The following is a 17,954-nucleotide window of genomic DNA, read 5'->3' on the forward strand; positions in this document are numbered from 1 at the left end:
TGGGAAAAAGAATCAGAAAATTAGTCTAGAGGACTTAGTTATAAATATTTAGTAGTCCTAAGACTCCTCTTAAATTTGTTTAGAATTTAAGAATATGGAACTAACCACCTGTTATCCAACTTTACCAAGAATAGGCGAAAATATCCTCACTTGGAAACAAACATAACCGACTATCTACCGAAAGTAATATAGTGGGATACAAAATAAAAATTAAATTTCACACAAAAAATTCACTTATAACTACGACTTCACATTTAAAAAATGCATATAATGAAAAATGAATGAGTGTGCAGGAATGAGCCCTTGGACAATGATACACCAAGATTTGTGCCTATATGAGTGGCCCATATGCTTAAAATTTAGGGCATTTAATGAAAGGGCAAAATGAAAAACTAAAAATATTATGTCTCCAATATTTTGTGGAGGATTTGACACTAGTCGTTAAGTCTAAAAAACTCCAATATTTTAGACATTAAACCCAAAATCTTTACTAAATTAAGCCTAAACCCTAAACCTAAACCTAAACCTTATGACACTAAACCCTAACCCCTATAAACTAGACCCTAAGCCTAAACCCTAAACATTAAGACACTAAACCCTAATCCCTATATTCTAAATTTATAAACAATAAACTCTAAACCAACCCGTTTCATTTAATTTTCAAATGCCAATTTTGTGGTGTGTATGCATTTTAAAATATAGGTTTATAACGTGGTGCATCTGCATTTTAAAATATATAAGTTTATAACGTGGTGTTGCATTTTTAAAATATATAAGTTTCAAGCATTTTAAAATGTATAAGTTTATAACGCCCACATTAGGATGAAAAACAGTAGTAGTGTCAAATTTAAACATACATGTGCTAAATTCTATTCAAACCCAAAATCTACTCTTTTTGATAGTTATCTTATCTAAAAGTAGTTATCTTATTCAATCTTTATTCGTGGTAGTTATCTAAAACAAATTTATTTTTTAATTTTTTTGGTTAAAGATTTTCTATTTATGGCGAATAAAAACAATGTTATGGATAAGGCTTTAGAGTTGTTTTTTTTATTAAATGAGAATTTCATCAAAAGAATGAGGGGCATGGTGGAATGAGGGGGGAAAGGAGTGAGGCATTCTGATGTTACAATTATTTTTTTTCCAATGTTAAACATAGAGGAAGTTGCACATACATTCAAGTAAACATATATGATTCTCTATTGGATATTGCAAATTCAATAAAAGTTTATTTTAGTTTGTTGGTTCCATTTTTTGTTTACGATCTATCCCGAATTTCAAGAGTCCACATTATTTTTGTATGTGAGAGGGTATGCGTAGTTTTCAGTGCACACTTGAAGGGGTATGCACGGACTTTGGTGCAACAGTTTTTGCGTTTTGGTGGTGGTAGTTCATCAACAAAAACTAATTGTCAGCTACCACAATACATACACACAACCATCTCAAGCTGCATTGAAGCAAATCCATAAGGAGAGACAAATAGTGTAGTTGAAACATTACCAGTTAATTCAGAAATAATGTATCCTACACTGACATGGTATGCACAAGAGATTTTTGTTTGTTTGTTTTGTACAAAACCACAACATGTAAACTTGGTTAATGCACAATTAATACTTATATTATATTCAATTGCATGAATTAAATTCATTAAAAGAAAAATATATAATGTAAACCAAAGATTGTAACATTCATTAAAAAAGTACTTGTTTTCAACTTAAATTCATTATCCAACAAAAACATACATCAATGGCACTTGAAAGTTGCAACTAACAATTTCATCCATTCGGCCAACATACATTTCCACAATCAAATTCTTGTGCGATGTTTGGTATGCACTGATGTATGTGCATATCTCGCATACCAAGAAGTAGTATGCACTGACACTTGTGCATACCATTTTCTTTATGATGTTTGGTATGCACTGACGATTGTGCATACCTCGCATTCCAAGAGGTAGCATGCAATGACACTTGTGCATAACATTTTCTTTGTGATGTTTGGTATGCATTGATGTTTGTGCATACTAAGGTAGCATCTTAAGGTGGTATGCACCCGACACTGTGCATACCTGGGGTACTATTGTCTTTTTTGGACAAAAGTCAACTATTGTCCTTGAGAGTGTTTTTGAAATGCGGGTGGGTTTTTTGGTTCATTATTTCGGAATTTTGTCCTTTTTAGTTTTGTCCCTTTTTTTTTTATGTCCGAACTCGTTTCGGATACGGATTCGGATATTGTTATATCCGCATCCGAAAATATCCAATCCGATTTAAAAAATTAATAGTTATTATATATAATTAATTAATTTATTTATTATTGTATAAAATATTATATAAAATCATAAACTAATAATATAAAATTATAATAATAAAATAATAATAATAAATGACAAATATATATATTTATAATAGTTTTTATAGTGGTAAAATGAATTCTTCAAAGCAAATAAAATTTTAATTAATATTAATTTTCTGATCAGATATTATCCGAAATCGGATTCAGATTCAGAACATATCCGAATCCGAACCTATCTGTTTGCACACCTACATACAAATCAAAGTAGGCTAATGAATAAGTCTTGAAATCCCATTGAACCTGTCTGCGAAGGATAAAACTCATTACAGACCTCACTAATCACTATGCAATGACCCATTTGATGAACTATGACTCTTCAATAATTAAGAAAAATAACCAAACTAAATAAGCCTTGGATATATCATTTATGCACTGCTACAGTCTTTTCCAAATCCATCAGTTTTAGCCAGCTTTACGATATGACAAAAATACATACTGACTCAATGTTCTTCTTGAATTTGGAAAGGCTTATATGTTCGGAGGGCCTGGGCCAAGCCCTGAATTGATCCAGCGGCAGCAACAAGTGAAACTATCAAGCAGGCCCAAGTTAATACTTTGAGCCAAATCCATGTAGCAGAATACTTGCGCAGCTTGGCTTGTGAAATGTACATTTCTATGGGGAAATAGACTGTTAGCGGCCAGAATGAGGCAGCACCAATCAGGCCCACAAAGTCGTTGAAGAACGGCAGTAACATGGCGATCACAGCAGTCACTATAACGTATATTGTTCTCCAAACCATACGGAAGAAGTTTACGGGGTATGTACCAACAAATGGGAAACTCACGCGGTGTTCAGTTGTCACGAATCCACTCTCAGGCCAACGGTCGGAGCTCCATCTCTCAACGAACCCAAATATGGGTTGGGCAAACACCTGGTATCAGTGTTTTTAGAAAGATTGTTATTTACTAATACCTCATTGGTTTAAACTGAACTAACCATTAGATCAACAGCGACATTGTTTTATCCTGAATGTTTTGTACCCTTACCTGATATGCTCCAATGAGATGGACAGCAATGCATGCGTTGGCGAAATCGATGAGCCAGAATGGTTCATAGAAACCGAATCCAGTGAGGAAGTTTCCGGGTGCTTTATTACCAAATGCTGCATAACCAAGTGTACCACAGAGCATATAGAAAAAGGTTGTGGTCATAACTCCAATTGTAGATGCTTTCTTCATCACTTTGTTTTCTGGAGGGCTTGATTTCAGTGTGTCCTGAAATTCAGCATAGTGGTAGGAAATACAACTTATTAGTTACTGCAACACATGAAATGTAGCATGTCTAGGACGCTAGTCAATCTAATAATTTTACCGTTTCTTTTTTAGGCTTGATTTTTACTCATCCAACTGGACAACCAAACAATAAAAAATTATTACACGGACTGGCCTTGAGATTAAAGAACTCGAGATCTCTACAACCGGGTACAGATATCATCTCTGTAACCGTGTTATCTCGCCGTTGATTCAAATCCGAAATGTGTGTGTGTGCTCCGAGATGTGTGTGTGTGGTACAGAGATCAATCTCTGTACCCGGTTATAGAGGAACCGGACTCGAGATTAAACTCAAAACATTATCTTCACTTCTACAGTGGAAACAAATTGATGGGCTTGAGATCTAGTACATATAAATACTGATTCTACTTCAATATTAAACATTTCGATAAGTAGAATGCTATACTAATCCGGATTCTACTTCAACAGTAGTCATTTCGAATATTGAATGTGGCAAACTGGCAATCTAGCTTTGCGAATAGTTTGAAGGTTGACTAAGACCTCAAAAGCTGGTGGCAATGGGCCATAATCAAGACCATAACAGATACGAGTGGGTCCGGAAGTTTTGTTTCACTCTGGGCTTGGATTGACTCAGATTAGCCCATTATGGGCCCACAGTAAGAAGACCTGTTTTATTGACGGAAAAAGACTAGCGTTGAAACTGTTTCCATCAGAGTATCAACTATCAAATGACCACAAGATGTACAAACAAAGGCATTTGCTTTTTGATTGCAAACAAATGAATAAGGCTAATCAGTCTACATTTCAAATATGGTCCTCATAGTAATAGTAATTGATCAAAGACCGTCAAAAAGCTATATTCAGCCCACAGCCAAAACACAGTGACTTTGAGAGACATCAATTATGGACCACCGTAAATATATATACTCTGTCAATGCTCCATGTGCTAGTAAAGCCAACACGTTTGATGGGCTTCTCCCTTTTAATCGTGGCCTTGAGAATCAAGAATGTTTGATCACGGAGTGCCCTAAAGTGAAAAAAAAAAAAACTTGATTCCTTATGTATGCACATACTGACCACTTTTCTTTATAAAATTGATTCACTTTCCAAAATGTGGATTTTTCTAAGTTGGTATACTCGGACCAGATAGTGATCCTAGGAGGCTAGGAAGTAGGACCAGTACATGAATTTTGAGTTCACAAAAAAAAATTGAAACTTTCACATTTCGAACTTTGCCTTCCCACTACTAAATGTACCTATCCATCTTAAAATGCTAATAAAATAGGTCGTTAAAATAGTCTAATTGTACAAAGGCTTTGGGAGGCAGGTGTTTGTTTTGGGAATCCAAAAAATAAATTGACAAATTTAGATATCTAATAAAGACAACCTTATCACATCAGTAGGGCAGCCTAGCATTCTTTCGAATTATTGGTCTACAACTCTACAAGCATTCTATCTGGTGAAGGATCAGAAAACCATTTGTCTCTCTTAGGATTTGATATCTATTGTTTTTTTCTGTATACTTGTGATACTCATCCATTGAGGTTTGTTAGGAGTTAGGACTAGGGCGAGTCACTAAGAATAGCACACGTTAGCTGACTTACCTCAGTGACATACATGCATTTAATCATGCTACTATCTTGATCTGTGTGTCTTGAAGCCAAGAATTGAAGTTCTAGATATTATTTTCTCATTAATGGTGAAAATTGAACACCCCAGTGTTTATGAAACCTCCACCGCCTAAGCACATGTCGAAAATTCAATGCACGGATGCAAACAAAAATGTATTGTGTCATTACTCTTTACATGTAGGTTATGCGAAGCAACGAGCTTGCATTGTGCGTGTAGGGACGAAGTAGATGACACATATACCAAATATGCTTTGTAGTCACCTAATATTCGTTATTAAGCTAGTTGTCACTTATATTTGATACAACCCTTAATAATAACTAGTAAGTCTGGCACTGGCAAAATTAAATGAAGTTATGCACGCACTCACTTAAAAATTTATAGATTGCAAACATAAAATGGATAAGATGACTTGCCTGTATCTCTACGAGAACAGTGGAGAAAGCATAGGCAAAGGCAATGTCTCCAATGGCTTGGAAGGTCTTCCATACCTTGTCTGATCCAGTCACATCCTCTGGAACTGTCGTACCAGTTAGAGATGTCCTCACATGGTGTCCATTTTCTACAAAACATGAACCAAGGACCACTAAATTAAGATAACACAGAACCAATTTATCATAAGAGAATTTCGCAGTAACTCTTAATTAGCTGTAATTACCAGCTAGTTTTGCTATAGAAAGTCCAAGGCCTATGCCGGAGTAAGTAAAAGACATTACAGCAGCAACAATCGAGAGCCATGAGAGCTTATGAAAATTGGGAATTTGAGATAAGATGATCTGAATACTTGCAAAGATTATCATGAAGGGATTGTTTGATGTGCTGCAACCTTGGTGACCATTTTTGTGGTAACAATTGGATCTTTTAATTGCCCTGATTAAACCAAATTGAATAACAAATTACTGTTAGGAAAAAGGATAATAATGTTACTTCGACATACCAAACTGGGCAGTTATAGGATGTACAATCTCGATCATTTGTATACAACCGAGGGAAAATCGGGCGGTGTACGTGCATTTGTAGGAGCTATCCTGCATATACACACCATCCTGACTCTCTTATAGATCGCGTACAAATGGCACAAATTATGTGTGGCTTTAACTTGTTACTTTTTCATGTGTCATGCATGCTATCCTCCATTCACTTTTCACATTACAAATGATTATTTACCAAAAAAAAAAAAAAAGTACAAATGGTTATTTACAAAAAAAAAGTACAAATGGTTAAGATTCTGTGTTTTTAAATTTGTCACATGTTTGCCTTAGCTTGTTGAATTTTGAGTCCGGCCAAAAGCAAAACAACTAAAATCAATGGGCAACCAGGACCAAGACAGAATCTCTAACAAGATCACAAGATCAAGGCCTTTGATACTTACGCCATGCTAATGGATGCAGTGATGGTGTATCCAATTGTGACCCCAACAAGATTTCCATATTGTGCTACTCCACATAGTTTGTTTTTCATGCCACCTGCAAGACAGAAACACATACATTAACGATTACAGACACAAAGATTTTGGGAGTTTCAAGAGATTTCCTTTCCACTTTCTTTTGTGGTGCTGAACTCCAAAAGGATAATATTCATTTCCCAAAACTTCGAAAAACGATAAAAAGATGTCTTTAGTTTGTTACCCAAGTTGGCCTTGACAACATCCATGTAAGTATAGTTTCTCTTCCCCGTTACAGGGTCAGGAGATCTATAGCAGTCAGCAAGTAAAGTAGAAGTGAACCAAGTGATCATAGAGAAGGCCATGAGAATAGCTGGACCTGCAACCCAACCCAACTGAGCGATAGCCCATGCTAGAGACAGCACCCCAGACCCAATTACAGCAGTTATTATGTGAGCACTTGCCGTCATCAAAGTTCCTGAACATCACAAAACAAATCTTTCAAAACAAAGCAAAACAATACCATAGAGAAAAATTTAAAGAAGGAAGAATCAAGTACCAGTTCTTTTTTCACGACCATCATCGTCAAAGTTCTTAAGACCATGACCATTTTCCATTGTTACTGGTTCATGCTCCATATAAAAACTGCTCTTATTCTGCTCCGAAGCCATTTCTACTGCTCTGACTATGAGTGCTGTGTGTTCTGAGCTTATGGCCTATGGGCACACAGTTATGGTCTTATGGAGGTTCTATATAGAGCACCAATGTATTTATAGTAAAAAACTAGAGAGAGAAAAGTTTAAAAAGGAGAGGAGGGATATATAAGGTAATAAGGACAAGGCGATTCCGCATTTACTGCTGAATCTTTAGTCCAATTTTATTACAGCTCCAAGTGTGGAATATCATTGCAGCTGTAAAAGATTACTAAGGAGTAAGGACAGGTGCACATACATAAGGCCGTTTATAAATTGTAAACAAAGAAAGATGATCGAGCTTAGCCCTTGGTTAGTGTTTAAATAGCGGCATTGTGGGAGCGTGGGACTGCACCACGGCACCACTGATGGTGGTAGTTTCAAGTCTTCTTTGACCCCACTTTGAATTGCTGGCGATTTCGTCTAGTCCATCAATTTCTAAAAGGTATAGAGACTACCCAGATTGACTTTGGTCTATACACATGTTATTGAAATTAAATTATGATGCTTCCTAATACTTATTAATGATTAAAAACGACAGCCTAGATAGACCAAATAGTGTCACTGGCTCACTGCTGAATGTATAAACTGTTAGATTTGAAGCGCACCTGTTCTCTAATTGTGTAGTTCTGTATAATTTACTTCGCTTATGTTATAAAATAAATAACTGTTAGATTTCTGATGGTTTTGGAGATATACTCCTAGTCTCCTACAATCACCGTTGTAAATTCATAGGGGACGTATTGTTACTTGCTTACCTATTACCTACAGAGTGCTGACTGAATACAGACTTTCATGCCAAATTTACATGACAGGAACTCAGGAAACCTTTTTTGTCTTCCTCGTTTGAATTTAGTTTGTACTTAATTAGTTCATCCGAAATATTAAGTTGCACCAAATTAACATTAACTCACTGTAACATAAATTACATAATTAAAATTTTAAAATTTCCAAAATTTCCAAAATGGCTAGGATCAGTTTAAAATTTAAAACTTAAATAGATAAAGCATTTATTAGTTTCCTCTTTCATGGATTAATTAATTAAATACCTATTTTCGGTAAAATGGTTAGGTGGCCTGAAAAACAGTTTTTATGATCAAATCGCAGCTGTCAAACATTGTTTTGTCAGTCATTTTTTACCATGACTTTGTGAGACCATATCAGTCAGCTGACTTTTTTTATCATTGCTTGGATCGAAAGTTACTAGTATCAATTGTTGGTATACAACTCAGATTTGGATAAACCACACAGTTAAGGTTTTGGTTTCCTATTCTAAATAGGATTTTAATTTGATACCCACCTCTATAAATACGAGACCAATTGGTGGGATTTGGGAGGTTCAATTTGTGAGAGAGAGTTTGTGAATTCTTCGGGATTCGTTTGTGAATGATTGTACTTTATTTGTTTATCTCTTGATTAGTAAAATTCTCCTCTTTTGCTTGGTGGATTAGGCTAACGCCAAACCACGTAAATCTCGTCTCCACTTCTATTGGTTATTCGTTTTGCATTGGTAAGTGTTTTTAATTGATTTGTTTTTTGTCGATTTCTATCACCGCATTCAATCTTCTTTGTCCAATTGTCACGCTTCTGCATTCGTTTCGTAACAAATTGGTATCGGAGCCAAGATTCTACCTAGGGCTTCTTTTGTTGGTTTATTGATTGTTTTGTGGTATATGAAAGTTTGAGAAAGTATAGCGACAGATCCTCCATCGGGTACTACTTCTATGACGTCTAAGGAGAAATCACCTCCTACGACTTTGAATATTAACCATGCAAGGATTGATGTGGAGAAATTCGATGGATCTAACAATTTTAGTATGTGGCGTTGTGAAGTTATAGATGCACTATGCCAACAAGACTTGGATGATGTGTTAGACGAAAAACCATCGGATATAGAGGAGAGTGTTTGGGTTAAGAAAAATAGGCGAGCTTGTGGTATCATAAGATCGTGTTTGGCTAGGGATGTGAAGTACCTTGTTCTCAATGAGACTTCGGCCAAGAAAATCTGGAGAATTCTTGAAGAGAAGTACTTAGATAAGACAATAGAAGGTCGTGTCTTTATGAAATCAAAGTTGTATGACATGAAAAAGAAAGAAGGTATTTCATTGTCCCAGCATATGAACGAGTTTAACAAGTTACTTACCGATTTGTTGAACATTGAAGAAGAAACGAAGGATGAAGACAAAGCTTTCCATTTGTTGAGATCTCTTCCCAAGGAGGAGTATGGGCATATAAAAACCACCATTATGTTCGGGAAGAAAGTTTTGAACTATTCTGAGGTGCAGTATGTGTTGACAAGTTGGGATATGATGAACAACAATGAAAAGGAGTCAAGAGAGTCGACGAAGCCTGCTTTTGTGGTAAAAGGGAGGTCTAATAACTGTCCAAACTCTGGTGGTGGAAGAAGTAAATCTCATTCCAAGTCGAGAGGGCTTAAATCTAGCCCGTGATGAGTGTGCTTTTGTCATGAGGTTGGACATTGGAAGAAGGATCGCAAAAGTTGAAACACAAGCGTAAAATCCCTAATGTCAACATTGCTCAAGGAGGTAATGATTTTGATAGTTCAAATTTCTCTTTTCCCCGTTACATGAGTATTTGTTTCATTGATTCCGGTCATTGGATTTTGGATCACGGGTGCTACCTATCATGTTTGTCCCATAAAGGAGTGGTTTACAAGTTTCAAGGAGCTTGAAAGTGGTGATGTGTTAATGGGGAATGATCAACCCATGTCATTATTATGGAAACCGGGTAATATTCGATCTCAAGATGTATGATGAAACAGTTAAGAAAAATAAAAGATGTTCGATATGTTCCGCTTTGAAGAAGAATCTTATCTGTTGGTACTTTAGAAGCTAAGGGCTACAAGGTAGTCATTGTGATGGTGTTCTAAAGATAGTTTCTAGAGCAATGGTTATCATGAAAGGCATACGTCAAAATAACTTGTACTATTTGAAGGGTGGTACAGTTAGTGGAGAAGTAGTTGTTACTAAGTATTCAGAGGCAGTTGCTAAGGAGGCCACCAGATTATGGCATATGCGTCTTGCACATGCAGGTGAGAAGTCCATGCAAACGTTAATAAAGCAAGGATTGTTGAAAGGTGCTAAGACACGTAAGTTGGATTTTTGTGAGCATTGTGTTCTGGGCAAGCAGACAAGGGTAAAGTTTGGCACCGCTATCCACCGTACGCGTGGAACCCTTGATTATGTTCATTCGGATATTTGGGCCGGGGTCCTTCTAGGAATGCATCTCTTGGAGGGAACAAACATTATTATTTGACCTTTGTTGATGATTACTCTAGGTGTTTGTGGGTATATACCATGAGAAACAAGGATGAAGTCCTAGATATCTTTGTGAAATAGAAGAAGTTGATTGAAACTCAGACTGGCAGAAAGATCAAAAGACTCCGAACTGATAATGGTGGTGAATATACGAGTGATCCGTTCTTGCAAGTATGTCAGAATGAGGGAATAGAGAGGCACTTCCGCGAGTGAAAGGTACGCAAAGAATGAGAATGGGGTAGTCGAGTATATGAACCGTACTCTAATGGAGAAAGTCGCGGTGTATGTTGTCCAATCTTTGGATTGGGCAAAGCGTTTTTTTGAGGGTGAGTTATGCATGCTACCTTGTTAACAAGGTTGCCTTGGCCGCAATTGGAGGTAAAACTCCTATGGAGGTTTGGTGCAGTAAACACCTTTCGGGATTATGATTCTCTTCATGTGTTTGGGTGTCCTGCTTACTTTCATGTCAAAGATGGTAAGTTGGATCCTAGAGCAAAGAAAGCTATCTTTGTGGGTCTGAAAAGTGGAGTTAAAGGTTATAAGCTATGGGATCCGAAAGATAAGAAATTCATTTTGAGCAAAGATGTGACATTTGATGAGGCTTCTATGTTGAAGTCTGCTGACTCTCAGCAGGTGGAGAGTATGGCCAAAGAGGTATTGCAGCAGGTGGAGATTGATGCATCTTCACCTAGTCCAGATGGTTCTGTATCTAGTAGATTGGCAACCATGGATAGTCGGTCGATTAATGTTCGGTTGAAGACACGAAATAGTGATTACGGTGATGGAACAAATGATGATGCGAGAGGATATGACTCCATTAGAGGAGCAGATGAATGTTGGTCCTTTGGCTCCGGTTCATGAGCCTATTGCAACTGGTAAATCTAAGAGAAATGTTCTCCCATTGTATTGGCTAAACGATTACGTTACCTATGCACTTCCTGTTATTGAAAGTCTTGATGAAGATGTTCCTTCCTCATATTATGGAGCAATCCAGTGCTCCAAGTCAGAAAGGTGGAAGACAGCTATGGATGAGGAGATGCAATCTCTTCATAAGAATGATACCTGGGTGCTTGTAAAGTTACCTACGGGTAAGAAGGCGATTGGCGGGAAATGGGTGTTTGCATTGAAAGAAGGATCTCTAAGTAATGAGTTACGTTACAAGGCAAGATGGGTAGCTAAAGGCTACGCTCAGAGGGAAGGGATTGACTATAATGAGGTATTTTCTCCGGTTGTGAAACACTCCTCCATACGCATCCTTTTGGCCTTGGTAGCTCAGTATGATTTGGAGCTAGCCCAGCTCGATGTAAAAACTACTTTTTTACATGGTGATTTAGAAGAGGAGATCTATATGACTCAGCCAAGTAGGTTTAAAGTTGCAAGCAAAGAGGATTTGGTGTGTAAACTGAAAAAATCGTTATATGGTTTGAAACAGTCTTCCAGGCAGTGGTACAAGCGGTTTGATCGGTTTATGCTAGGGCTCAAGTACACAAGAAGTCACTACGATCATTGTGTCTATTTTCGCAAACTACATGATGGTTCTTTCATCTACTTGCTCTTGTATGTTGATGATATGCTTATAGCCTCAAGAAGCAAGACTGAGATTGATAAGCTTAAACATCTTTTGTCCTCAGAATTTGAGATGAAGGACTTGGGTGAAGCTAAGAAGATTCTTGGCATGGAGATTCAGAGAGATAGAGCAAAAGGCATAGTTTGTTTGTCTCAAACGACATATTTGAAGAAGGTACTACAGAAGTTTGGTATTGATGGGAACACTTAGTCTGTGAGTACACCTCTTGCCCCTCATTTTAAATTTAGTGCTACTATGTCTCCGAGTTCCAATGAAGAGCGTGAGTACATGTCTCATGTTTCATATGCAAGTGTTGTTGGTAGTTTGATGTATGCGATGGTGTGTACTAGGCCAGACATTTCACAAGCTGTTAGTGTTGTTAGTAGATATATGCATAACCCTGGGAATAAACACTGGCAAGCTGTGAAATGGATTCTACGATACATTCTTGGTGTTGTAGATGTTGGTTTGATGTTTGAGAGGGATACTAGTAAGCTTTGTGTGGGTTATGTGGACTCTGACTATGCAGGTGATTTGGATAAGCGCTGGTCCACTACTTGGTATGTATTTACTTTAGCTAGTGCTCCGGTAAGTTGGAGGTCTATTTTGCGGTCTGAGGTTGTATTGTCTCTACAATGAGGAGAATATATGGCGGTGACTGAGGCTATGAAAGAGGCTATTTGGTTGCAGGGTTTGTTAGATGACTTGGGTATTGTGCAGGGTCAGCTCGAGATTCACTGTGATAGCATGAGTGCTATATATTTGGCCAAGAACCAAGTTCATCATGCCCGTACAAAGCACATTGATGTGCGTTTTCACTTTGTCAGAGATATTTTAGAAGAGGGTGATATCTTACTCACTAAGATAGACACCAAGGAGAACCCAGCTAATATGTTAACCAAAGTGGTTTATGGAATCAAGTTTCAACATTGTTTGAATTTGATTCATATCCTTCATTTGAGATGATTTAGCTCTTAAGGGCATTGGTGAACTACGGTCGGCTTGATCTTTTAATAAGGGTGCGTGGTGACCACTATGTGGTACGATCGTGTTTGGTCGCCCGGGACATTTTGTTATTTGTTTGGTCCTTCGGACATTTGTGCTTTGAAGAGAGGATTTGCTATTAGGTTGGTTGATCGGCTCAGATTTGAATAAATCTTCACCGAGGTGGAGAATTGTTGGTATAAGACTTCAGATTTGGATAAACCACCACAGTTAAGGTTTTGGTTTCCTATTCTAAATAGGATTCTAATTTGATACCCACCTCTATAAATACGAGGCCAGTTGGTGGGATTTGGGAGGTTCAATTTGTGAGAGAGAGTTTGTGAATTCTTCAGGATTCGTTTGTGAGTGATTGTACTCTATTTGTTTATCTCTTGATTAGTAAAATTATCCTCTTTTGCTTGGTGGATTAGGCTAACGCCAAACCACGTAAATCTCGTCTCCACTTCTATTGGTTATTCGCTTTGCATTGGTAAGTAGTTTTTAATTGATTTGTTTTTTGTCGATTTCTATCACCACATTCAATCTTCTTTGCCCAATTGTCACGTTTCGCATTCGTTTACGTAACATCAATCAATTCTAACTGGTCTATCAAGAGTTCAAGACTCGAGTGAAAATTACTCGATTCAAGATCAATGCCGCCCCTGAGCCAAAGCCACACTAGCAAGTGCATTTTGTTCCTATTATTTTGGCAAAATAAGAGACCACCACTAGAGTTCACAAAATAGTTTAACACACCTTGAATATAACTTACTATTAAAAATAATATAATTATAGGCTTAATTGAAGCTATGGCTAATGAAAGTATTAAATCCACTTTTTACTTCACAAATTACCACATTACTTCACAAGATGCATAAAATTTTATTTGTTACAAAAAAAAAAAAAAAAAAAAAGTCGACTAAAAATAAGAGAAAACAAATAATAACGCGAAGCAAAAAATACGTCAATTTTTATTTTTGACATGTGAGAATGGACACATATAGGCCACATTTTAATCGTTGGCTTTGGCCACTAAAAATTCAGGGCCGGCGCTGTCCACGATGTCGCTGCATACAAATTCTGTGGAAGCCCCGAAGCGGTTAACAGCTCCTCGTCATGAGTACTTCACCAAACGCAAATTAGATGATGCATGGCCTGTGCTTATTAACCAAAAAAAGGCTTAATTACCAATTTATACAACGTATCTCGGTCAATTTTAGTACATTTACGACAAATGAAATGTCAAGGTCGACATTAGTTGATTGCTTATATATTACATCGGCGTCTTAACATTGTCGAACTTCATAATTTTTCTTAAACAGCTTTCTAATATTACAAATCTTGTCTAGTTTCTTATATTTTGTTCAATGTATTATTTTTTATACAATTTTCATTTCTTTATCGAACAACTTATTCCTCCGCAATTCAAAAGCAACTTTCAAAATGAAACCAGTGTTTTTTAACAAACGACTTCTATCTGGGGAAGATGATAGTTGGTAAGCTACTATGGTATAACCGTATAACATAACAGTTGATAAGCTAAAGAGCCGTCCACAACTCCATAAAACCACAGAGGTCTCTTCTTAGGTACACTCGTCATGACTCAGGAAATTGAGTTAACTGAATTTGATGAAAGTTGCATAGACATATGACAAGAAACATTAAATGAAGAACAGAAGCTGTCTTGTTCAGCTGAAGCAGCAAATTAAGAGTTTGGTGATGAAAGTCATGAGACAAACACCATCTTATCAACACAATTATAGACCCTATAGCGAGACAAATGAAGGAAGCAAAAAGAAATGGAAATAGGTCCCAATCCAGCAATCCTCTTTCCCTTATTGTGTGGTGGAATGTCAATGAGTGCAATAGCTTGACTCCTTTTCTCATTCAAATATAATATTTCCTTGTATTTTCTTGGAATGGGACCATCTTGTATATTACAAAGATTCTTAATTGGACACCCTATTTACTATTACAAACTCAACTAGTCCTACTCGGACATATTTTTCAACCCTATTTTGAATTAAAAGCAACTGAAAGAACTTCAGAAAAAAAATTAAAAAAATTAAAAATTAAAGCATCAAGAGTTCAAGTTTCAGGGCTGGTGATCTAAGTAAAAGCTGGCCACTGGTCTATTCTCCTTTCTGCCATTATTGATTCACTAATGTTTGAAACTCAAAAGTTATAGACATTTGTCAAAGGCAGCATCAAGTCATCAACAACTGTTCTCAGAAGTCCGCAACAAAAAGCAGCATCAAAGATGCATGTCTCTAATTTCAACTGTACAACGTCAATAATCTTGTACCTGCTTGACTAATTTTTTTCTAATGGTCATAAAATTGGAAAAATAATGCTGTGATCCTTACAGCCAACGAGCAGTACTTTCAGGGTCTCTATTAGATGCAGCGAGGATGCCCCAGTTTACTTTGTGTTGCCAATCATATAAGAAAATTGTTCTACGGACATACGAAAATTAAAGACATAAACAAACTTTTGATCGTTAGCGCACTTTAAACTCTTAGAATTGGCTGATCTTTGTCGATATCATGTCCTGATGATACAGAGCATCTAACACATATGCCTATTAACTTTGACTTGCACGAGTGCAAATTTTGATGAGAAAATGGACCGGCAACTCACATTAGTCTTCACATTGTTCTTGGGTAATGATTATAGAGCTTTAGAAGATTCGACGAGGAAGGATCCTTCAGGAATTTACAACGTTTGACTTCCCATTTCCCAAGTGCAGTTATAAGTAGCCGTATCACATTTGAGTTTGGTTTGGATGTTAAGTTCCACCAGGCTGTGCTTACATCAGAAATTGGGCCTAGGTCTAGCTAGAACTAGAACCTAGACATTTTATGCCCAAATGAAAATTGACTTCCATTATTTGCACATTGATTTGAAGTTTTGAAGTTTTTGAACCACACTCAAATGACTCAATCCTGAAAAGTGTGGTGATTATAGGTTACGATCTTGGGAAGGCATTGCAGCTATGTACTAATCCTTAACAACACCGAAGGCCTATATTTGATTGGATGTTGATGCATGATACATTTAGGTCTATTTTAAGACATGTATCTTGCGTATCCTTGTTCGATTATTAGGATTGTGGAGTTTCCACATATAGTTTCTCCACATTTGAATCTAGGGTATGTTTGTTCTGGAGGAAATACTAGATAAAGGAAAAGAAAAGAGGTGTAGTCCACCTTTTCCATAGTTTTTATGTTAGGGTGTGTTTGTTAAATTTTAACTCATGGAAAGGAAAGAAAATAAAATGGGTGGTCCACTATGGAATGGAATGGAATGGAAAGGAAATAATTTTAAATGGTATGTGTTTGGTAAACTGGGGAAAGGAAAATAAAAACTGGGAAAAGAAATAATCATGTTTGTTTGCAAAAAGCTATGGAAAAGAATAATTGTATTGTTGAGTGGAGTATATTAGTAGTAAGTCCCTATCTATCTATTTCATTTTTTTTCCTTTCCACAAAATTTTCAGGAGTTAGCTAAGGACACAAAATCTTTTCCATTTGTTTCCATATGGAAAAGTCCCATTTCCTTTCTATGGGTAAACAAACGCCTTAAAAACTATGGAAAAGGTGGACCACTCTTATTTTTCTTTTCTTTCCATAGTGTTTCCATCATAACAAACACACCCTTATTTGTTTGCCCCAAACAAAACTAGGGAAATGGAAATGGTTTTGAGTTCATGGTCTAGGCCTAAAAAATTTAGAGAAAGAAAAGGAAAAAAAAAACAGTCACAATTTACTTTTTCCACAATTTACCAAACAGACACAATTTTAAAACTGTTTTCATTCCATTTCTTTCTTTTCCTTTCCATAGTGGGCCACTTATTTCCTTTCATTTCCATTAGTTAAAATTTAACAAACAGGCCTAGTGTGCTACAAATTATTTGGGTTCTACGCTATGGGTTGCGCCACAAACTCAAACTCCAAAGATGGTAATGCATCCTGGAATTCTACTCTGCTAAGGTGCCTTTTTTTTTTTTTTTTTTTTTTTTTTTTTTTTTTCAAACTCGATTTTTTCGAATTCCGATCCGATATTTTTTTGAATTTGACAATAATATTTGTGTTCTGATATCTGATTTTTCCAATAAATAATTAGATGTGTTTTCAAAATCCGATCCGATTTCCAATTTTTTAACATATATTTGTCTATTTCATATAGTTATTAATTTAAAACTATAGATAGTTTATAAACTAAATAAAAACCCTATATAAGTAGAATATTGTCTCTCTCACAACTTCAAGAATTATATTGTTATTCTAGCACGTGTCTCTTTTTCTCCTTCTCCAATCTTCTTATTTACTGAACTAATACATTAATACGAAGAAAAAACTTGTTGAACGAACGTGTTAAAAGATTTAAATTGTTTACTGAATTAATACATTTCAAAATGATTGCTAAATAAATGTATTAATTGGATAAAAAATAGTTATCTAATTATATAATTCAAATTTTCAATTTACTTCTGAATTTTGCCATTTTCGAAATTTTTTCAATTTTCCAAACCTGGAAAAGAAATTGTCATAAAAATAATTGGATCGGATTTGAAAAAGATATTGTCATTCTATCCGAAGTCACCTCTAGTTCTACCACACCTCGTCATTTTGGGAGGGGAAAAGTCAAAGAGATGACATGAGAACCTGCAAGAACAGGCTGAACAGCAACAGTTTTTCGGGAAAATATTTGTAGGGAAAAAACACCTGTGAATATCTTGATACATCTTACTATATTAGAAAAAATGGGGGTCGATGAACAATTTTTTCACGTACATCACAGGGGTATTTTTGTATTTTTGCTATCTATTTAGG

The 17,954-nt window shown here is 36.2% G+C and overlaps 1 protein-coding gene across 1 annotated transcript; it reads right to left on the reverse strand.

Moving 5' to 3' along the window:
• Positions 1-2,562: 2,562 nt before the first annotated feature.
• Positions 2,563-7,402, reverse strand: AAP6 (amino acid permease 6). Its single transcript, XM_086590986.1, has 7 exons — positions 7,158-7,402; positions 6,843-7,076; positions 6,587-6,680; positions 5,873-6,084; positions 5,631-5,776; positions 3,340-3,567; positions 2,563-3,224 (listed from the first exon to the last, which is right to left on the reverse strand). The coding sequence occupies exons 1-7, from the start codon at positions 7,267-7,269 to the stop codon at positions 2,793-2,795; spliced, it is 1,458 nt and encodes a 485-aa protein (XP_086447112.1). The 5' UTR covers positions 7,270-7,402; the 3' UTR covers positions 2,563-2,792.
• Between the last annotated feature and the right edge of the window lie 10,552 nt (positions 7,403-17,954).

The sequence above is a fragment of the Coptis chinensis genome, chromosome 2 (assembly GCF_015680905.1).
Source record: "Coptis chinensis isolate HL-2020 chromosome 2, ASM1568090v1, whole genome shotgun sequence".
Taxonomy (NCBI): domain Eukaryota; kingdom Viridiplantae; phylum Streptophyta; class Magnoliopsida; order Ranunculales; family Ranunculaceae; genus Coptis; species Coptis chinensis.